The sequence below is a fragment of the Engraulis encrasicolus genome, chromosome 21 (assembly GCF_034702125.1).
Source record: "Engraulis encrasicolus isolate BLACKSEA-1 chromosome 21, IST_EnEncr_1.0, whole genome shotgun sequence".
In the NCBI taxonomy this organism is placed as follows: domain Eukaryota; kingdom Metazoa; phylum Chordata; class Actinopteri; order Clupeiformes; family Engraulidae; genus Engraulis; species Engraulis encrasicolus.
In genome coordinates, this window is record NC_085877.1 from 11,647,971 (window position 1) to 11,671,394 (window position 23,424).

The window sequence follows — 23,424 nt, forward strand, 5'->3', positions numbered from 1 at the left end:
CATCATCATTTTTTAAGCAAAGCAATCCTCCCAATGCCCAAAAAAGAATCCACATCATTCACCAATTTGTAATATGCGAACTCCACCTTGACCCTACACCCCACCATCCCCTTTAAAACGTCCACGGGGTCTGTTGTCCCCTCCCCAAGATTTCTATTTTTTCGGGTTCGCCATATGGCCAACTTGGCTGAGGCCACTAAGAAATTGAAGAGGCACACTTCCCTTTTCACCTTAACCCTGTAAGCAGGACCAGTGACAAAACTGCAGTGTGAGAAAGGCAGCTGCAACACATTTGAGAGAAAGAGAGGGGAGAACTGTTGGTTAAGGATGAACAGTGAGACAACCTACAGCAGTGTTTCCCAGCCTTTTTTGTCCTGCGTACTCCCTAAGCCTTTTTGTCATACCATGAGTACCCCCTCACTCATGCTCTATATCCCAATGTGACTATGTTCCATACATTTTTTCAGTTTTCAAAGTACCCCCTGCAGTGTGCTCGCGTACCCCTAGTGGTACACGTACCCCTGATTGGGAAACACTGACCTACAGTATGTATCTTTGTCTAATGTCCTTGAGTGTTTCAAAAACCACTTTAAATCACAATTTACAAAAAGGATAAAATATGTGCTGTAACTGGCATAAGGTATGGAGTGTCAGGGGTTTGCCCCCAGCACTTTATTGTTAAGGAGGTCACATTGACAACACACACCAACCACCTTGACTAGGCGCCCTGAAAAGATGAAGGTTTGGCATTGTGAATGTAAGTTGCCAAAAGCATGTATACTTTTGGGGGTTGCCATATCATATTTCATTTGACACTGCAGAACCCAACCTCTCCAATGATGGTAGTGACCTTGGGCCGGAATTGAACCCGGGTCCCCAGAGGAACACTACGGCCCCTTAGCCATATGCATCACATTTTGGGGGACTTGGCAGAAGAAGCTGAAAGAGCCAGCTTCTGGCTGTGGCTGAGAAGGAGGGACAGGTCATGGGGGAAAGAGGGGTCCTAGGGGTAGCTGCAGGGGGGCGGCAGGGAGACGTCCCTGCCGTTGCTCCACCACCACGAGACGTTTTGGGAATAATGGAGTGAAACAACAATGAAGGGTGGCTCGAGTCCCGGCTGATGACCCGGCCGCAGTTACCCTATTGGCACCGGCAGAGGTGCATCAGGCAGAAACGCCATGCAGGTATCCCTTACCTGTGCTTTCACTCAACTACTATTTTCACACACACATGTTCTTTGAAACGAAAATTGTGAAATTGTGAATCGAAAAACTATTCATACCAAAGCATTCATTATCTGTACCATTACCTATTTTAACCCTTCATTTACTTTATATTTCCTGGTGTGTTTAAGTGTGTGAGTGTTTAGGTTTTTTTCGCTGTTCATATTTTATGGTAGTTATTGTCCTTTGAAGGAAAACCAAAGTAAACACATTTGAAACAAAAAAGATGGTCCCTCTCACCGATGTTCTCGACGCTGAAGCACTTCCAGTCATAGGTGACGTTCCTCTCCACGGACCGCAGCTCCACGCAGTAGGGCACCCAGACGTGTGTGTAGTTGCGACTGAAGTGGCACTCGTTTGGTCGGCTGGCGGAATACTGAGGACACTCGTGCCACTCCCTGGGCCGAGGCCTGGGACAGGAGGTGACAAAAGTAAAAGAAGACGTCAATTCATGTTGTGGCCCAATAATGCTAGCCTGATTATCATCGACTTTCAAATCTCTTCGAGACTTGGTCTGACCAAGAGCATAACAATTAATACGGCATTTCCCAAATGGCCTCCCTTGGTTTGATAATGATTGTTCCCAACAGTGGGAGGAGTTCCCGTATTTGAGGGAACTCAGAAAGTACTTGCATTGCTCTTGACCTGACTGGTAGCGACGCTGAAGCTGTTGCGTCACTAGGAGGGCACGGCTTGGCTACAATAACGCATGCCGTTCCACCATTGTCATTGAAAAGTTAACTACCAATGTGCTACACTATGGCATAACACATGGCCTTTAACCATTTGCAAGTCACAAGTAAGTCTCAAGTCCGAGTCAAGTCACAAGTTACACGTAAGTCTCATTTTTCCCAAGTCCTTAACATGTTCTCACCATGTTTTCTATGTACAATCTTGACAGATACTTTTAGTCATAAATTCATTACCTCTCCACACTGCTAGGCATGCCCCCTTTTGCTAGTCGCCTTCTTAACAAAAACATTTTTAGGCCTATAGAGCTCGAAAGTCCCGCCCCTTAGTTCCGCGTTTCACGGGACCTAAGCTGACCATCTAACAACGTGGTAGCGAGTAAATATCTTCTGATCTCAGTCATGATATGCGCTGGGCTACAAATATGCTGTTTAAGATGATAGATGAAGATTATTCATGCAGAAGTATCAATGTTTTGTTCAGAGACCGTCGGCATGAAAAATGTGAAGAAACACAGCTTTCTAAAAAATGTGGGGGTTCGTACGAAAAATTAAGCAAAAATATCAGAAACAACATATATGGAGCTCGTGGCACAACTCGAAGGGGATCGAAATGCCATTTTAATACCGCCATTGGATTACATGCTACGAGTTTTGGCTAAAAACGCTGTTGAGGTCCCATGAAATCGGGGGAAGTGACGTCACTTTCGAGCTCTATTGGTACTGGTTAAGGGCAAATCAATTAATTTTCATTTTTTCGTGTAACGTTTTCATATACAAATGCAGAAAATGTGTACACTTGACATGTCATTGCAAGTCATTGCAAGCTAAAACTGTAAAGTCAAGTCAAGTTTCGAGTCAAGGCACAAGTCATTCCCAATATTGCCAAGTCAAGTCTGACTCAAGTCCAAGTCACAAATCATAAGTTCTCAAATATGTACATACTGTACATGATTAAGAGCCCTTTCTGTAAGTCAATATTTTATGTATTATTTTTTTTTCTTCTTGCATGTAGTAGGGCATTACATCCTTTGCGAAGCATATGGCATGCTTGTAACAGATATGTATTGCAAGCATTGCATACCTCACAGACATCGTTTACATCCCTATATGCATGGATGAAGACCTTCGACATTTCCAATAGTAGGCCTATAGATATAGTATATACTACTCGTCAAAGAAAAAAAGGTGACAGTCTCCAGCGGACCAACCACCAAATCTCACAGGGTAAAAAACAGGATATAAACACAGATAGGCACAAATAGACAAAAAACACACATACAAATGCTGCATCCACCCCCTCTCCAACCACCCCTCCCAGCACACACATCATATGCAAGTCAGGCATTAGTTCAAAACCTTATCTCTAGCTTTTCCATAGCTTATTGACTGTGGAAATTGCATTTGGAATAAAAGAATGTTTATAAATGTTCTTCTTAGCAATGAATGATCTGTAGCGCCTCCCTGAGGGCAGCAGTTCAAACTCAGAGTGAAGAGGATGGATGGTAGTAGTAGTGTAGTATTAGGCCCTCGGTATGCTTGCTGCAGGATACGCGTGCGCGGGCACAATTCCTGCATGAATGTGTTAACATGTACAGTATAGGCTATTTCATTCAATTTTGCGCGCGTCAGACATCAGCCAAACACGTGCGTTAGGTGCAATATCTTCAAACGCGCTGGGGGCGTAACACTGCACAGTTCCACGCGAGTGCTTCTGGTGAAAACGACAATGGCAGCAACTTTTAAGAGCGTCTCATTGAGCTTGTCCTAAATTAGGCTACTAACATTTGCGATCACACTTCCCCATTGCACTTTGAAAAAGGAGCATGCAAATGTAGGAGCAGTAGCAGTATTGTCTCCTTGCCAGGTGAGACCTTCTTTTTGTGTTTTTGTTTGTTTTCCTTACCATCTGTGTTTCCGCATCGCAATGCTGCGCGCTCTCTGCCCCCTGGATGACACCGCCAGTATTTTGCGTCTTGGTCTACTGCTTTTAAAGCAAGCTCGTGCAGTCGGTTGCTCGCGGTGAAACACGCAATTGGTAGCTCGCAGCAAGCGTGATGAGGAGGGCCTTACAGTAGTTAAGTGTTTTCAATGGCTATTGCAGCGTCGGAAATGCACTTTATGAGGCTACAAACACATATGTCCAAAGATTAGAGCTACGTATGCCATTAGGCTACTGTGAGCTGTGGATCTAGCAGAGCCTGCACTAGCACTGCAAATATGTTAATTGCGTGAATAAATGTCCACACAGCAGTGTGTGTTTGTGTGTGTGTGTGTGTGTGTGTGTGTGTGTGTGTGTGTGTGTGTGTGTGTGTGTGTGTGTGTGTGTGTGTGTGTGTGTAAGACGTGTCATATTTGAGGCATGTAGTCAAATTTCCTCCTGGGTGTTGAGGGAAGCTAGAGAGCATTAACTCAACGTATTTAGCAGTGGGGAAGAGAGCTCAGCGCAGCATCTGTTCCAATGTGTGTGTGTGTGTGTGTGAGAGAGAGAGAGCAAGAGAGAGAGAGAGAGAGAGAGAGAGAGAGAGATAGAGAGATAGAGAGAGAGAGAGAAGTACTGTAGCTCATCGATTCCCAAACTGTGGTAGGCCCTATGTGATGTTAGGGCTTAGGGGGTACGTGGGAATAAAAAACATTTGCAAAAACTGTGGGCTGGTAGACTGACGTGTACATTTACACAATGGCATAAATGCCACACATTCAATACAGAGAAAGGCACATTGCAACCTTTGCCTGCTTATACTGCATAGCTGTCCTTCCATGAACAAACAAATAAACATTTTTAAATGTCAGGGTTTCCCCCAGCACTTAATGCTAAGGCGGCCACCTTGACAAGAAACACCTACCACCTTGACTAGGTCCCCTGAAAAGGTAAAGATTTCATGTTGTGAATGTAATTTCTAAAGTTGCTTAACCAAAAAATATATACTTTTAACACCCCACCACCTTGACTAACAAAGATTCTGCAGGAAACACTGAATGTAAACCCTTTAGGCACCACCTCACTTTCGATCTACAGTTTTCCGACCTGTTATAACATTGTCGTATGCACGCTGTTGTGCACAAATGAGAGCTTCGGAGAGTCCCTCAATTGTGCATTTTCCATGACAAATCTGAAGATGAGTTGGCAGAAATCTGTGAAAGAACACACTCTAATGATGGAGATCAGTGATTCGATATCGCACTTTTTAACCTGAGGAAATAGGCGACTCAAGACCCTGGCATGAGTAGGCTACACCTCTGGGCGTTTCTCCAAATTTGTGGTGTTTTGTGTCATCTGCATTATCGCAATATCATCAAGTGATGTTTCACTAAGAGGAAGATTGAAATCATCAATATCTTTGACTGTCTTTAGCTCTGTTTGTACCAGATAAGCACCCATGGAGTTCTGGTCATTAAGATTTGATAACACCTTTCAGATAAGTAGAACTACAGTCTTCCAGCGCTAGTAGGCTAGGTCTTGATTTTATTAAATTAGGCTACTGTATGTTACGATCGCTTCATGTGGGAATGTGGGAATGTGCATGTGTGTATGTGTATATGCATGTGATATCGCATGGAATTGTACACTTTCCATATATGAAAAGTTGAGTCTTCTCCATGTCTGCCATTTTGAATTACCAGTTATTTAACCCATTTGCGCAGAGCCTCTGTTATAACCTTACATATTGCCATCAAAATGGCAATGACCAAGTCTAGAATAGGTCCGTCAAGGCTGCGTTTAACATTAACAATTTAGCAACTCAAGTTCTCCTCCAAACTCAGTGATGTGTTGTGTCTCTTACGGCTTCTCCGTGGGAAGCTGCACGGTGTAGAAGAACCGCAGGTCTCCAGGCTCCGACATGTTCTGCCAGCTCCCTGGAGTCCACCAGCAGGTGAAGGTCTCCTGCTCTGGGGAGTGGCAGCCCGTCAGGTGGGGACCACGCTGGGGGTCTGGAGGAGAGATGGGCAGAGAGAGAGAGAGAGAGAGAGAGAGAGAGAGAGAGAGAGAGAGAGAGAGAGAGAGAGAGAGAGAGAGAGACAGATTATGATCTTCCACTCCTTTATTATTCGTTTAACCCTTGATTACAGTATTATGACACTTTCACTGATAACAAGGACCAGTCGGACATGAATAGACAGACAACAAGAGAAGAAGGTAGATAAAACCTGTGCCTACACAATAGCAGTTGCAGTCATTTGAATGGGTACGAAGTCAGCATTTGAAGGGAGCGAAAAAAAGCTCTTTCACGTCAACAGCGCAACTCCCCAATATACACCCACCATATGACAACAACACCATGTGAAGCCAAGCTCATCATTATCAAGCAAGAAAGAAAGACAGACAGAATCAGGAAGTGAAAAGAGAACGGACAGTAAGGTGAATCTGTATAGCTGCCCAGTATGGATACACAGTTTTTTAAGGGATAGAATTAGTAAAAGTAATCTACTGCTTCATTCCTATGATTTCTAATATGGTAATTCGTATAATTTGGTAAAGGGTGAGCACACCAGTCCCTTCAGTCCGAATATTCTATACACTTGCACACATTTTTTCAGCACCAAAAAAGTTCCCACTGATGAAGGCAGAACCCGCAGACGTCTGCTCTACTCTGCTCTCAGAAAAATAAAAATAAAACTCCTTGTGCTTGACCTTACCGTCTTTTTCAGTGTGCGAACCTGCTCTCGCCTCTGATCTTTATTGCGGTTTATGTCATCTTTTGTAAGTCACTTTTCAATAGAAGCGTCTACCAAATGTCATGTAGAGAGTAGAGTAAAGTAGAGTATCATGTATTGATCCTAGGGGGAAATTAAGGTATTTAGCAAACATAAGAAGACATTACACACAGGTATTACACACATCATTACACGTATATAATGTAAAGCATTACGCTAGGTAGTTAGCTCTAACCATTTTTATAACTGTTATGAGTTGCTGTGAGGGAGTTCCATATGATATTACACGTAAACTGGATCTATGATATTAAATTGGAACTGAAAACCAACCTCCGCTCCTCAACACGTTCCTACTACTTGGCGGCACTAACTTCTATGACTTCTATGACTATGTCTATGACATCTACTTTGTATTCATCTTCATATTCCTGATTGATATAGTCTTTTCTGAGTCGCTTTAGATGAAAGTGTCAAAGTGCACCCAGGTGATCCCAGTGACCCAGGCTATATGCTTCACAAGGTTAATACATTTTCAAAGATGAGAAAGTTTATAAGATGAACCCACACAAAACATTTAGTGTAGTGTTAATTCAACATTTTAAAAGTAGGACCAACACTATGACTGTAAAGTTTGACTTTTCAAGTGTTGACATAACACTGACAAATTACTGTAAAGGTACGTGCGTGCAAAGACAGTGAACTGGATAGAGCTGACCAAACAGCATTGGCCACATCTTGATCATTACATAACATAGGCTATGATACAATATAAGCAAAGCTGTGAATGAATGTAATCACAATTTGCTGTCGCGAGTGACCCTGAAGACTAAGAATGTTCCTCATTGCCAACCAAATGACTTTTGATGCATAGAGTTGTATTCACCTGAGGAAGGAGACGGTCAAGGACAAGGACGCTCGGCCCTGTTTTGTCCGTCTAGCCGACAGACTTTAGAAATGCTCTATTTGGTCAAGGTATAGCCTTGGTCTTCCCAAGACAAGGCTTCACAAGTTTACAGAACGGAGTGTGTGTGTGTGTGTGTGTGTGTGTGTGTGTGTGTGTGTGTGTGTGTGTGTGTGTGTGTGTGTGTGTGTGTGCGCGTGCGTGTGCGAGCGTGTGCGAGCGTGTGTTGTTCACACGTGTGTGTTTTTTTGCTTCCCTCCCCCATTCCAGAAAGGTTTAGCTTGAATTTATAGGTGTTTGTGGCAACTCATCTCTCTCTCTCTCTCTCTCTCACACACACACACACACACACACACACACACACACACACACACACACACACACACACACACACACACAAACACTCTCTCTCTCTCTCTCTCTCTCTCTCTCTCTCTCTCTCTCGCTCTCTCTCTCTCTCTCTCAGACCTCCACCCCAACCAACAACAAATCGGGCTCACATTCGTTTCCCGAGCAGTGGGCCTGTCTGCTTTTTGCGCAACCATAAATAAGGGGAGCGAGCGCGATTGATTCCCCTGCCCACCCCCAGCCGTCCCACACACCTCCATCCCCCATCCTCCTCTCCCTGCTTCCCCTCTTTCCCCTTCCCCTGCTCCATCCTTCCTCACTCCCGCCTTCACAGCTCTCGCATCAGCTAAGGAAGGATAAATCACCACTGGCGAGAGGGAGAGAGAGAGAGAGAGACAGAGAGAGAGAGAGAGAGAGAGAGAGAGAGAGAGAGAGAGAGAGAGAGAGAGAGAGAGAGAGAGAGAGAGAGAGACAGACAGAGAGAGAGATAGAGATAGAGGTTACGCAGGCGACAGAGAGAGTGAGAAAGAGAGAGCGAGAGGTAGAGATAGAGAGAGCTGCTTTCAGAGTAAGGTATGGGATTGTTGAAGGAAAGGGGGATGGAGAGAGAGAGAACCAGATAGATAGATAGAGAGAGAAAAAGAGAGAGAGAGAGAGAGAGAGAGAGAGAGAGAGAGAGAGAGAGAGAGAGAGAGAGAGAGAGACGAAGGCCGGTTGCTGCCACTTGCATTCAGTCTTTTTTATTTTATTTTTTTCATCCCTTCCTGAGCCGAGACGCACGCTAACACACGCCGGCTTTTCAAATTGAATGCCACCATTCTACGCATACGCACCGGAGCAAGGGCTCGTAAAATATATATACACATCCAATTAACCCCTAAACAGAGTGTCTGTCTGTCTAACTCAGCTCTTCCCAAACTGGGGGTCGGGGCCCCTAGGGGGGTGGTCTTGTAGGTACTAAAGGTGGGTAAAAATAAAAAACAGGCAATCAGCTAACAGCTACTGTAACATATTTCAAACAGTTCACAGCTACATAATTCCATAATTTGCTTAGTACTAACAGTAGTAACAGTATTCACTTGTATGGTTAATAGATGTGTTTGTTGTCCTGTGGATTGCCTAGGCATTTTTTTGTCAGTTAATATTGCTAGAAATCCATTGCTAGCTTAAGACTATGGTGGCTGGGGGGACGCGAAAACAGGGGGTCCTCGCTGAAAAAGCTTGGGAACCACTGGTCTAACTCTACTCCATAACCGGGGATGGGGAAGGCTTAGCTTGCCTCCTCCGCGTTCTGGCCATGACAGCAAGATAGATTTGCCTCTCCACCCTCATCCCACCCCACCGCCCCCCTTTTCAATTGCTAAGGGCTTCTCTCAGCCTGTCTCGGGGTGCTGGAGCTCCTGGTGGTGCAGTGAGAGAGAGAGAGATAGAGAGAGAGAGAGAGAGAGAGAGAGAGAGAGAGAGAGAGAGAGAGAGAACCCGAGAAGTGTGTGTGCGTGTGCGTGTGCGTGTCCGCGTGCGCGTGCGTGTATGTGTGTGTGCACAGGCGCGCGTGTGTGTGGTTGAGTGCACGCGCGCGTGTTGAGACCGGGCAGGGCGCGGGGAGAGGGATGTGACTGAGGAGTGGAGAAAGCAGAAGAGCCTCTGTTCTACACCCGTCATTCTGCAATGCAGCCTGGGTCCATGTCATCAAACACACGCACACAGACACAGACACACAGATTACCAGATAGAAAGACAGACAGACAAAGGCAGAAACACAAACACACACACACACACACACACACACACACACACACACACACACACACACACACACACACACACACACACACACACACACACACACACACACACACACACACACACACACACACACACACACACACACACACACACACACACACACAGATTGGTGTAAACAAAACTGTCAAGGATTCAAGCATTCAAGTCAACAACTGCACCTTGATTAATGTCAGTGTCCATTCCTTTCATTTTGGGTACATACGTACAAGGGATGCTTCCATGGCAATTCTATTCAATATTGACTTCTTAAGCCAACAATTCGATAATTTTCTATCATGAAGAATGCCGCACGATTGGGTTCAGTTTGATTTAGTTTGATTCGATTAAATTCAATGGTTTATTTTTTTTTATTATAGTTTTTTTACCTTACAGGCTAGGTTATGTAAGTACATACTGTAGGTGCAAAGATATTGTTTCACCACTTCGCTCTCTATCTCACCCCACGCCACCTCCTGGATTTCTCACACAGTCAGACAGATGCCCATTTACACCAACAGTCATTTACGTATCCACACACAAACTGCATAGACAGACACAATATGCACGCCAGCAAATTACTGCTTGTAAAAATGAAGAGCATTTTAACGCACAAAAAATGCTTCGCACACGCACGCACAGACATTGTTTCACGGCCCTGCTCTCTCTCTCTCTCCCCTTATCTTTATCTTCTCACACAGACACACATTCTCCAACACACACACACATCCAGAAGCACATTGTATATGTACAGGCAGACAACAATTATATGGCCAGACACAATCATGCTTGTTAAGACACATTCTACAACAACAATGCTTCGCACATGCTTCTCTCTCTGTTTCTGCCCCTCTCTCTCTCTCTGCCCCCCTCTCTCTCTCTCTGCCTCTCTCTCTCTCTCTCTCTCTCTCTCTCTCTCTCTCTCTCTCTCTCCCTCTCTCTCTCTGATCCCACACTTGGCTATAGTGTTCTCACAGCTTCGGTCTCTCTCTCCCCAACACCTCCACACCCCTTCAGGAATGTCTTTAAATCCATCCCTGACGTGTCCAGCTTTATGCACCCCTGCCGATCTGGCCGTCTCTCCCCCTTCATCTGATATATATCACGTGGCCATAAAATAATATTCAGGCAGTCAGGGCGGGGAGGTGAGAGGAGAGGAGAGGAGAGGAGAGGAGAGGAGAGGAGAGGAGAGGAGAGGAGGTGAGAGGAGAGGAGAGGAGAGGAGAGGAGAGGAGAGGAGAGGAGAGGAGAGGATGAAATGCATCGGCCTCAAGCAGAAAAAAAAGAAAGCACGTCCTGCATGGCTGCGGTCTTTTAGAAATACTGTACGTTTACCATTTGAAAAATAGAAAAAGAAATGCAGGCCAAAAGAATGAAAGAGTTTCTGTGATGTGAGTCATTACTTCTCACTGACTGGCAGTAACCTTGTATCTCCTTGTATCTTTCTGTTCTATTTTACCACAAATCTTCAAAGTAAATAAACATTCCATGATCAAAATTGGGGTTTCAATCATTTATAAAACGCATATACTCATGGAAACTGAACAATCGCATTGATTCAAGATTTTAAAAAAATACTTGAATAAATAATGAATTTGCTTCTGAAAGATGGCGATATGAGATTTCTGCTGGGCAGCAACATTATGTTATTCGTCCCAGACAGTGTGACGTACAGTACAACGCATCAAGGTTAGTGGATTCATCCATTCATTTGTACTGCTCTGCTCTTAGTAATAAAGAAAAAACACCATTCAGGGCATTTCCTTTAAATACTAGATACCGGTAATAGTACTGATAATCATGCATTTCATTGGTCACACGGCACCTTTCAGAGCACGCAAAGTCAGCATACAGTGCAGATAAAAAGTCAATATCAAGAAATCAATGGTGAGAGAATGAATAAAGTGAAGTCAAACGGATGGCTTAGACTTAGAACCTCTATATGCTACTCTAAAGATGTGGGGGGCGTTGTCACACATACATATAACACATATAATAACAACTCCACTGACTCAATTGAAGACACGTCATTGATAGCGTCCTGCAGAAATTGGCATAACAGCAACAGCAGCAGCAGCAGGGGCCACAACTCCACTGCACTGACTCCACTGTCCTGACGACACCGCACAGCTGTTCCGTGTTTACGACCCCCCCACCCCCCCCCCCCCTCCCTGGACCCCGCCCACACACAACACCCGCCATCCAATTGCAGCTTGACCTGGAGAGCCACTGACACATGTGTACACGCTGCCCGTCACGTGAGGCGATTTCTGTGTTGGGGGTTGAGGGGTGGGGGAGCATGGGGGGGTACGTGGCATGGCCACAGAAACAGGACGCTGGCGTCCCAACACGCCCCTCTTCTCCACTGCTGTCCGCTGCTGCGCTGGACATCTAAGCCATTCAAAGGCCTCCCCAACCAACACAATCCAGCTCTGTAGCATGCAGGCGCTATTTTCAGCACGGCCCTAACAATGACTTGTAGTTAGGGGACGGGAGAGGGAGAGAGAGAGAGAGACAGAGAGAGAGAGAGAGAGAGACAGAGAGAGAGAGAGAGAGAGAGAGAACGAGAGAGCGAGAGCGAACAAGAGAGACAGAGAGAGAGAGAGCGAACGAGAGAGAGAGAGAGAGAGAGAGAGAGAGAGAGAGAGAGAGAGAGAGAGAGAGAGAGAGAGATATGTAACTAGTGGGGATCTGCTCTGTGCAAGCCACTGAAGTAAAGTGAGTGAGAGACAGAGGAAGAGAGGAAGGCAGAGAGGGAGAGAAAGAGAGAGAGAGCGAGAGCGAGAGAGAGAGAGCACGAGAAAGAGAGAGAGGGAGAGAGGGCAAGAGAGAAACAAGGGAAAAAGAAACAGAGAAAGAGAGAGAGAGAGAGAGAGGCAGGGCTATTCATCATGTTGCTGCTTGGCGGTCGACGGTGGAATAGTGATGAGTGGCCTTGCGGTGCTGGCACGCTGGCACAAGGGATCAATAGGAACGTGCCTGTTAGGCCCTCAGAGAGTCTGAAATACACAACACCAGACTGCATAAGGGCCCCTATGGTTGGCAAGGGCCAGTTCAGCCGTTCCCAAACTGGGGGCCGGGACACCTGGGGAGGGTGCACTGAATGGAGGTCACGAAGGGACATTGTATAAAAAACGGGATATCCACAGGTTACCAGCTGACATAATTCCGTAATTTGGTTAGTAACAGTATCAGTTACATGGTTAATGTATTTGTTGTCCTGTGGATTTCTGCAATATTAGCACATAAAGTATTACTTTTAATTAAAGCAAGCAATATTAGTGGACAACAAAATACCTAGGCCCTTAATCTACTGGCTTCTGATTCAGGGGCCTAGGCATTTATTTTGCTCTAGTTTTCATCTTATTCTGTATATTTATGACACAAAAGGTGAACTCAGGGCGACTATTTGGCCATCAGGGTCAGGTCAGGTCAGGGTCAGGTACAATTTCAGAACGCAGTATCTCTCTTTACTGGTAAACTGAGAAAAAAGGCTTTAAAGTTTCCTTTCTGGCCGCGCAACTGTGTTGGAGGTGTTGGAGAAGTGGTGATGACACTTCCATATAATACTTTTTTATGGTGGAAATGTATGCACACAAGAAAAAAACAAAAAAAACCCCAACATTCTCATGACTTTTTAGCTGAAAATCAATATACTGCGTTCTGTTGTGGTATTACTGTCTACACCAAAACCATGGTTTCAATGGAGAAGTGCAGTATCTCTGGCTAGTACGCTAGTACGACCTAACCTCTTAAAACAAAAAAGCGCAGTATAATCGTTTTTTTTCTGAAAGGGACAAAGTTGGACCAACATTTTTTGACACAATACAAAGAAGGTATTTTAAAGCCAATTTCCGGTCTTAACTAATTTTCAACCATTTTCAAGCTACTGAGTTCTGAAAATTTAGGGCAGTATAGTTTTTATTTTATCTGTTATCTATGATACAAAGGTGAACCCAGGGCCATGATTTTGACACATACAGTGCGTTGATAAGGTGAAGAAACTTTTTAGAGAAATATTGCTCAGCAAAAACATAAATAACATCCAATATATCAGATGGTTGCAAAAAGTTGGGGGTGCTGTGGCGCAACACGCTATGCCCCCCACATTTGGGCTTTATGGGAACCCCGGCTCGAGTCCGGACGGAGTCATTTCCCAATCGTCCCCCATCTCTCTCTCCCACTCACTTCCTGTCAGCATCTCATACTATCCTGTCAATAAAGGCTTAAAAAGCCCCTAAAAATTATTTAAAAGATTTTTAAAAAGTTGCCTGCTGGCAACGTTAATTGTTCTGAACCCAAACGTGTCGCCTAACACCACTGGAAAAGTTTCTCAGCAGTTATTTACCCTCAGCCCAGACTAAAAGCGACCTCATACCCTAGTTTAGGCTAGTCTTAGTCATACTATTTCACTCCATGAAATGCTGTCCACATTAAAGCAGGCTACTGAGATAAGGAAACTACTACTGAGGCTACTGAAATAAGTAAACCTTTGCATTTATTTTACAGTCATATCAATACAATTTTATTTCAAGACAAAAAACAAGCTTGTGTTTGCAGTGATGCCAGGCAATATTGCTAAAAAACAACTCTGCCTATCATCATTATCATCATCATCACCTAAAGGCTAAGATCTCACCAGATACGGTCTACTATGAAAAGAATCTTTGATCTTACCACAGAGTGCAACGTTCTTGACTAAATGGAATTTTGTTTTTTAAAGACTTTCTGGTGCTCTTTGTGTGTGTGTGTTTGTGTGTGTGTGCGTGCGTGAATGCGCGAGTGTGTGTGTGCGTGCGTGCATGTGTGTCCGTGCCTGCATGAGACAAACAAGGAAGTGAAGATTCAAGCAACTACTACAGAAAAGCTGGAAACACCATTAGAGGAACTTCTAATCTTTTTTTTGTTTTTTTGTGGTTGCTAATGCTTACTTGTTCATAGGCCTACTGCATTGTGTCTTTCCTCCCCAAGGACAAGAGTGAATTAAATCTCTCCAGAGGTGACTCACATACATTCCATGCAAAACTCCTTTCATTTCCACACACAATGAGCAGCTTTTGAATGGAGGCTTTTTCTCAATTTTTGAACCGGTTAACTGACAAGACATCCCACATAGTGAGCTGTAGGTGTAGTCAGCTGTTCATGTAAGTTCAATCAAGTATGTGGCACATGGCAAAAAAAGAACTCTAATCTTTTCAGAAAAACAAATGTAGCAAAATGGTCTAAAATTCTGGGACCTATGCCTGGGAGGCAGGCCATAGCATGTATTGGCTATGAGTAACCATTTGAACTCAATTTAACGCTGTAGAATCTTTGATTTAAAATTACTTTCTTCATTCAGGTACCATTAGTACAAACTACATTGTTTTCAGACAAAAAAGAGTGCCAGAGTGTAGAGTGCCATGCCATAGCAATCATGTGGTTTAATGTACTATGTACTTCCGTAACCTACATATTTGCTATTACCACCCACTTGGGCTAAAGATAACAATGCTGTTGGTTAAAAACATGACTTTTCTTCCCTTAGCAACCGTCACTAGATGGTGGATAAACTACAGACATCCCAAGTGTCCTTGAAACTCAGGGAGTCTCCCTGATTTTGATAGTGGCTCCCCGATGCCATCGAGTCAGATAATAGGCCAGTCAATCTAGCTCTAAAAAGACCCAAACCCGGGACGAATTGCAAAAGTAATGGTTCCCACTTTTAAGTGATCCTTTAACCCCCTTGTATCACATATTAATCTATATAAGGTTTATATTTAGTGGAACATACTTTTTTTCGAGGTCAAAGTTGGCAGATTTCCCATTCATTTCTCCATAGGGAGAGAATATATGACAGGGGTCAGGAACCTTTTTGCTGGAGAGAGCCATAAACGCCAATTTAAAAATAAATAAATAAATAAAGAGAGCCATGCCATTTTAAAAAACATTGCATGCAATTAAAAGCATGCATTTCAATTGAGCCCAACAATTTTAGAGTATACTGTCAAGTTGTTATTTTTATTGATAATAGGTAAGTATAGGGTTGCCAACTGTCGACTTCATTATGGCAAGGGTCTGGGAGTCCTCCCCGTGAAAAATGTGTATTTCTTAGATGTAATTTCCTGCATTTTAATGCATTTTAACCTCCCATGCCCTGTTTCAACTCAATATGGAACCTGTACTTTTATTTTTAAATATAGGACGATTCCGTATTTCAAGGGATGGTTGGCAACCCTAGATAAGTAAGAGCCATATACAGTTCCCAAAAGAGCCACATGTGGCTCTAGAGCCATAGGTTCCTGACCCCTGATATATGAAATAAAAGGTGAATAGGGTAAAATTTTAAACTATGGCATATTCATTTGAAACTTTCACAGTTGGTATCTCAGATTCAGGCAAACAATTTTTGTATTGCAAGTTTTCTGGAATATGATGATGAAATATGCAAATGAAGTCATATGTACTGAAATATGTGATAAAATCTGTGGTAACAGACCAAGCATAAAACAAAGTGCAATAATAATGGTTCATACATTACATTGATCCTTCAACCCCTCTGCATCACATATTAAAAATCTACTTTCATCAACTCAGTGGAACATACCTTTCCCAAGGTCAAAAGTATCCGATTTTACCCACTGAATGGGAAAATGCATTGGAAATCTGCTACTTCTGACCTTCAAAAAAGTATGTTCCAATAAAGTGATGAAGGTAGATTTTTCATATGTGATGTAGGGTGGATTAAGTATCAATAAAAAGTGTAAATCATTACTTTTGCAATTTGTTTTATGTTTTGCCCGTTGTTGCACAATTTATCACATATTTAAGTAGATGTGATCTCATTTGCATATTTAATCATCATATTTCAGACAACTTGCAATACAAAAAATCTTTGTTTTTGCTTAAGTAAATTACTGTGAAAGTTTCAAATTGATATCTTATTGTTTAAAATTTCAGCCTATTCCCCAAGTATCTCCTATATTGTCTCCTACCAACCGTATCTCACGTCATTTTGTGAAGTATTCACGAAAAAAATTACTTTAAAATTCGTGGTGCATTCACTTTATTGCCCGTTTTTCGTGGTTGGACTACGCTTCCGCTGCCTATTCATTTGAATTGCCCGACTGCTGCCTAGCGACCCACTAGTTTGACGCCCTTTCGAACATTTCAAACAAGCAATGTAGGGTTAGGGTTAGGGTTAGGTTTAGGGTTAGGGTTAGGTTTAGGGTTAAGTTAGGGTTAGGGTTAGGTTTAGGGTTAATTAGGGTTAAGGTTAGGGTTAGGGTTAGGGTTAGGGTTAGGTTTAGGTTTAGGGTTGTATGACATAAGGCGTAAGTACCAAAAGGGCGTCGAATGAGTCCCGAGTGTATCAGCAGTGTTCTGTCAGCACCCCCTCCCCAAATGAATAGGCAGCGGAAGCGTAGCCCAACCACGAAAAACGGGCAATAACGTGAATGCACCACGAATTTTAGTTATTTTTTTCGTGAATACTTCACGAAATGACGTGAGATAGGGCTCCTCCTACGGGAAAATGAATGGGAAATCTCCAACTTTGACCTTGAAAAAAAGTATGTTCCACTAAATATAAAGCTAGATTTTTAATGTTATTTAGACATATACAAAAAACATGGAATGATTACTATTGCAATTTGTCCCGGGTCAAACGCTAGATTGACTGGCCTATAAAATATCCCTGATTTTAGACTAAAAGCAAGTTAGCAGGTTTTTTCAATTACAATGCCGGACAGAGAAAGATAAAGACTCATGTGGCATGCGTGGAATACTTCAAATAGACTGCGCAAGCACACTTAGTATCGGACGCCCCTTCAAAAATCCCAGGAAAAAGGCAGGTGTTCTATGCAGACTGGACGATAGAAAGGACATGAACAAATGTTTTAACAATGCTGTTTTTTTGGTGGGGGTGTCGGGGGTGTCGAGGGTTGATGGCATCTCCCTGAAATTAGTTTTTGGAACTTATATGTATTACTGCAGACGATGTAACTCTTACGTATTGGGCTGATAAAACCTAGCAGCTTTTGCAGCAGTGTTAATTCAGCACTTAGTGAGAGTAGGACCTACTAGAAGGATGTTGACAGTGTTCCATTAACACTACACATGTTACTGTGTGGGCTGTTGTTTACTTCACCCTACTTTTCAAACTCCGAGTTTGAGTAAGTTAACAGACTTCAGCAAAGGGTGAGCCAGTTCTCTATATTGACCTGTTGACCTGAGAGAAGGCTAATGAATCTCTCCCACGGCTGGACTTGAGTTTCTGAAGAACGTTGAGGCCAGTTTGTCCTAAAGGAGACACACCATGTATTCAGTTCATTAGCCACAAGGTGAGTTCTGTTAGCTCGCTCTCTCTCTCTCTCTCTCTCTCTCTCTCTCTCTCTCTCTCTCTCTCTCTCTCTCTCTCTCCCTCTCTCGTTAGCCCAGGTTCCCTCATTACCTTCACAGCTTCATCCAGCAAATGTGTAAACAAAATTATGTATGTGCAAATTGACACATGCGTGGGCGTGCTAGGTACTGTCAGTGGGTGTCTTGGCCGCCCACTGATTGATTGGCATTCGTTTTCATTATTTTATAATAATCACCTACCATACATGAGTTAAGTTACTTCAGAAAGCTTCTCTACTTTACTTTGCCAGGCCTTCTACTCTCTGGGCAGCCATATTGGATTTGCTGGATAAGCTATCTTACTCCTGTGAGTAATTCTACTCTTCCATACTACTACTCTATTGCTATACTGGGCTCCCATGCTGGATTGGCATTGCTTCTGGCGATTATTCACCTCTCTCCCCTGCTGCCTGATGTTTGTCTTTTTAATATTTTGTGTGCCGAGGAGAATGCTGCGATATGGCAGCGAGCTATCAGCCAAGTCTTGGCAGCAGTCCAGTCAAGCCATCAATCACTGTGGCTGGGCGAGTCTCCTTTCTTGATGACCAGGCAAAGCATTAGCAGCACTGCCTCACGAATCACACACACACATAGACAGGCTTTAAAGGAGTGTTTCTCAACGGGGGCTTAAAGGGTGGTTTATGCCTCCAGTCCAGCGTCCCTGCGTCGTGATGCAGTGAGCCGCGCAGTTAACGGAGTGAAGCCCCCCCCATCACGCAGGTACTCTGGGGCACCTCCCCAAAATTGTGTCTCGACGCAGGGAGCGACGGCGCGAACGGCGAAAATAGGTCCCTGATTGGTCCTCTCGACCAGCCTGCTCTGTCCTCGAGTCGAGAACAAGCGCTACTTCCTTGTTTTAACCTTCGTCGGTCTACGGACTGTGAGCTCTTCATTAAATAAGTTGCCCGTGCTTTGTTGTTTGATTTATTTACACGAACCAAAGACAACACATGCGCTTGCAAGTCACGACGCTGAAGTTATTTGGACAGTTGAACAGTGGTTCCGAGGTCGAGGAAACATTCCGCTTCGTCCTCGACAAATGAGCCACTTCTTTGTTCCAAACTACCACTGTGGCTGCCAGTGCGATCAAACATGCACGTGATATAAAGATTTAATGTTTCATTTTCATTGTCGTCGAGTCTGTGATGCTAAAAAACAACCGACACGTCTAGTTTACTCTTTGTATTGAAGGCAGTTTGAGCGTGGAATGACATCGCGCAGACCGTGCTTCAAAACAGGGCATAAACCAAAATTAACTGCATCATGGCTGCGACAAGCTCACTCTGTGGCACAAGTAGGAAGCATAACCCGCCCTTTACACCCCCCTGGGGGTGCATTAGGGACCCCTGTGGGGGCGGGGTGGTGGTTAAAAAGGAGTCCGCTGAGACGGAAGATGCTAATTTGCAAATTGGGCATTATTTTATGTTTTAATACCATTGGGGGCATTGGTAAGCTTATTATGAGGTCAAGGGGGCATTGGCAGGTTTATGATTAGGCTAGGTCAAGTTTGCATTTATTCAAAAAAAGAAGGTGGACCACTGAGAACACAAGAGACATTCCACTATTTGTGGAAATAAGCTCATTTCCACACCTCCCCTGGAGTTAAATAAATTAAAGTACTAACGTCAGTTCTGGCCAGGCCATGGTAGTCAAGAAGCTTGCTGCCCTCCCCTTCATCTAATTAATTCCTAATTGATCCAGGTGCATTCTCTCAGCTGATAATCTTTCTTCCCTAGCGATTGGCCACACGGCTTCGGCACGCCTTTTAAATTCTATCCACTTCCTCTCAACTGTATGCTGCTCGGTTTTTGCTACCCACCACCTCCCCTGCTCCACCTTGTCGTGTATGATGTGACATGTTCTCTTGTCACGTCGCTTGGCTCTGTTCATGGGGGGTTATCTCTCGCCCTGTCCTGCTGGGGTGAGAATTCCCTAAACTGCTGCTGCCCCCTGACTAAATGCTTTTCCATGCTGCTCATGGAAATAGGGGGGTTCCTCCGAACAGAGCTATACCGCCAAATGTAATTCATAATTTCAATAAAAGAAATTGCATTTATATTCTTCTCTTGTGTTTCTTGACTGAAATGGTTCTGACAGAATTGGGCTTTACCGTTCTCCCGTTTTTCTACCCCTTCTCTGAGTCTAGCAACGCAGCTTGTTGTAAGCTAGGCGGCATGCACTGCCGTGCTCTCCAAATGCCGGCCCACGGGCCAGATCCGGTGTGGGCATGGTAAACATTTGGCCCGCCATGAGGTTGGAACAAACGATAACATACTACACTGTATGTGAGCTATTTGTAACCATAAGGTTGGGTGATTTATTTGGCCCTCCTCATTTGCACAATATGCCGTTATTTGGCTCTTGGGTGAAAATAATTGGAGACCACTGATGTACCGAATCATTGAGCTGGATTGGACCAGCGCAAAAAAGATGGAATGCTTAGCAACAATACAGTATGTTGAATTGTTACCCATCTACACTTATGGTGCTAGTTACACGTGTGGATATTTTCAAATGCTGATTTTTAAAATTCGTTTATGTGTAAACGTGACGATTGAATGAAAATAAAAACTCCATTGTGACAGGGAAATTTTAGCCCTCTCTAACTGGGGTATTTTTAAATCCGGACTTTTGAAATGAGCGTTGTAAAACTTTGTTTACACGGAGAGGCCAAAGCCAAAGCCTTTTCAAATATCTCCACACTCATGTGTAAACAGCCTCTAAGAGACAAGAAACGTACCGACAGTTATTAGTTGATGATTATGATGAATATAGCTTATTATATGCTAAGTCATCACTGGTACAAGTTGATGAGCACTGAAACGATTTGAGAAATGTTATTTAAGGTTAGAAAAACCACTCAGCATCACTGTAGGAGCAGTGTTTAACTTCCAACAATTAACAATGTGAGGCACTCATCCTAAATGACTTGAAGCACATTTAAAAATACTGGCCTAAGCAACTGGTCCTTCTCAATAGTGCCAGTTGAGCATTTGAGATCTGTGCTTATAGCAAATGCAGCCCCTCAAGGTTTTCCTCAATGGAAATGTTCACATGACACAGAAGAAAGAGTGGACCAGACTGATGAGTCCAGCAACGTTTTAGTTTGTTTAGACTTTGTTTGGTTTGTGTATACAAGGCAAATTATAGCATTTTATTATAGTATCACATGGTCAAAGATGCACCAGAAAACACAGACCGAGGACTTAAGGTCTACTGTATGTCTATCCGGCTTGTTCATCGGCTCTTGCTTACTTTTCTTTTTTTCCCCTCTCTTTTTTTCAGTCTTGAGTGCCAGCGCTTTTTTTGATTGATCTAGTGGCGTCCAGGCGGTGCGGGATGGGAAGCAGGTTAAAGGCTATGAGATACCCAGCTGGAGGGGACAGAGTGTTCAGCCGCACCTGCCTCCCTGCCTGCCTTACGCTCTCTCTCTCTCTCTCTCTCTCTCTCTCTCTCTCTCTCTCTCTCTCTCTCTCTCTCTCTCTCTCTCTCTCTCTCTCTCTCTCTCTCTCTCTCTCTCTCTCTCTCTCTCTATCTCTATCCCTCCCCTCGCACTTTGCCTGCCTGTGGGGACACTGTTAGACTTCAAAGCCCTCTTTTCATTAACCAGCTGATTCCACCATGAAAGATGGAGAGAGAGGTAAGCGTTTTGGATGGAACATGATTTGTTCTGTTCTCAAAGCAGATTGACCTAATAGCTTTCATAATAGGGAACACACCAACACAGAAACTACACATGCATGAACGCACGCACACCCACACCCACACCCACACAGACATACGTACACACACATGCACATGCACACACACACGCACACACACACACGCACGCACGCACGCACGCACGCACGCACGCACGCACGCACGCACGCACGCACGCACGCACGCACGCACACACACACCAGGGATGTTTTTACACTTTCATACAGAGGATTCGGCATCCTAGTGGTTCCATTAAGCTGACAGCTATAATTACGGCAGAGGTTCCCAAACTGGGGGTCAGGACCTCCAAGTGGGTTGCTGCGGTTCGGCAGGGGGATCGCGGAGAGAAGGGAACGCTTGCATAAAAACTAGACAAATACATACGCATGTCTATGATGGCAACATTTAGCAACACAAAAAAGTTTTAGCGTTTGGGATGTGATGTGGGAGAGAAGGGGTCACGAAAATATTAGTAGATCCAAAAAGGGGCTCCCAGCAGAAAAAGTTTGGGAGTCACTGAATAACGGAATGGCTGACGGCTCTGTCAGTGCAAGTACACATGAGCATGCTGAAGGTAAAAAGTCAAGAGGGGACAAAAACAGGTGTACTCAGTAGCTCTGGGGTAGTGCATTAAAAGACACAGAGGTGCAGTTTTTCAAATTCCCTCCAGTGAAGGGGCTGAACGGACACATCAATGCTAGTAAATGAGACAGGAGGCAGTTCATCCAGGAAGTGAGAGACGAATTTTGGTATATCGTCTCCACATTCATTCAATACTTTCAAACACAGTTCAACGTTGTAAATGTCCTTTTGTGCACCTTTGTGCGAGACCAGCCGCTGTGTCGTCTTGGTACAAACTTCAAATAGGACTTTCTTTGAGGATTCAATCCACTCAGAAGTGAAATGGTTTGTCACCAATGTGATGACTTCGTCTTGACTCAACGTCCTCATTTTCACCACAATAAAATTCAGGAGTTCATCTTCTACGCTCACATTTACATCTAAAGTCTTGCGTATTTCAGGCGAAGTGCGAGAAAATACACTGAACGCGGGAGCAGCACGCTGTGCTGCTTCAGCCGCCATAACCACAATAATACAAAGACAGAACATAAGGTAAGCATGACATGATCCAACTGGAGCTATTGAAAAGCTTATGTCCAGCTTGTGATCTTTTCATCGCTCAGACTGCCTTACGCTAGGGACACACACACGCGAATTTGGCCAAACAAAGCAAACTTTGCCATTCATTCCTACGTGGGAGACGAAAGTAAGCCAACAGGAGCAAAGCCAAGCGAAAATATTCAACCAAGTTTAATATTATGCAAATGAGGAGCGAATTTTGTCTGTGGCAGCCAATCAAATCAACAACATAAATGTTTCATTCTATTTGATTCGCAAAGAGGACCTGATGACGCTTGAGTTGTCAGAATAAAACACTGAATTTCGCCTCTCTTCGCTTCGCTTGTTTCGCTTGCAGATGTCCCTAGCGTTAGATACAGAAGAGTTTGATATAAAGCTCCTTAATTTAGAGTCAAACTAATTTAGAATCAAACTAATGAGCCATCAAAATGAAACGTGTTGAATATTTGGTTTCTTTCCTTTGGTCCATATAATACTACATTAATATTCAAAATAGCATAATTAAAATAGCACACCAGTTAATAGGTCTCTCACTCATGACACACTCCAGCAGGTGATAAGCATGACTTGTGGTGCGCTCGGCTTATCGTGTGTGTGTGTGTGT

General features: G+C 43.8%; 1 protein-coding gene across 1 annotated transcript in view; it reads right to left on the bottom strand.

Annotated features, from left to right (window-relative positions):
* The window catches only part of ghra (growth hormone receptor a), a 74,584-nt gene that overhangs the window by 17,874 nt on the left and 33,286 nt on the right, over positions 1-23,424 (bottom strand). The window contains exons 3-4 of the mRNA XM_063187608.1: positions 5,698-5,845; positions 1,464-1,633 (exon numbers count right to left, since the gene is read on the bottom strand). Coding sequence (XP_063043678.1) covers positions 1,464-1,633; positions 5,698-5,845 — 318 coding nt within the window. The remainder of the gene's footprint in view (positions 1-1,463; positions 1,634-5,697; positions 5,846-23,424) is intronic.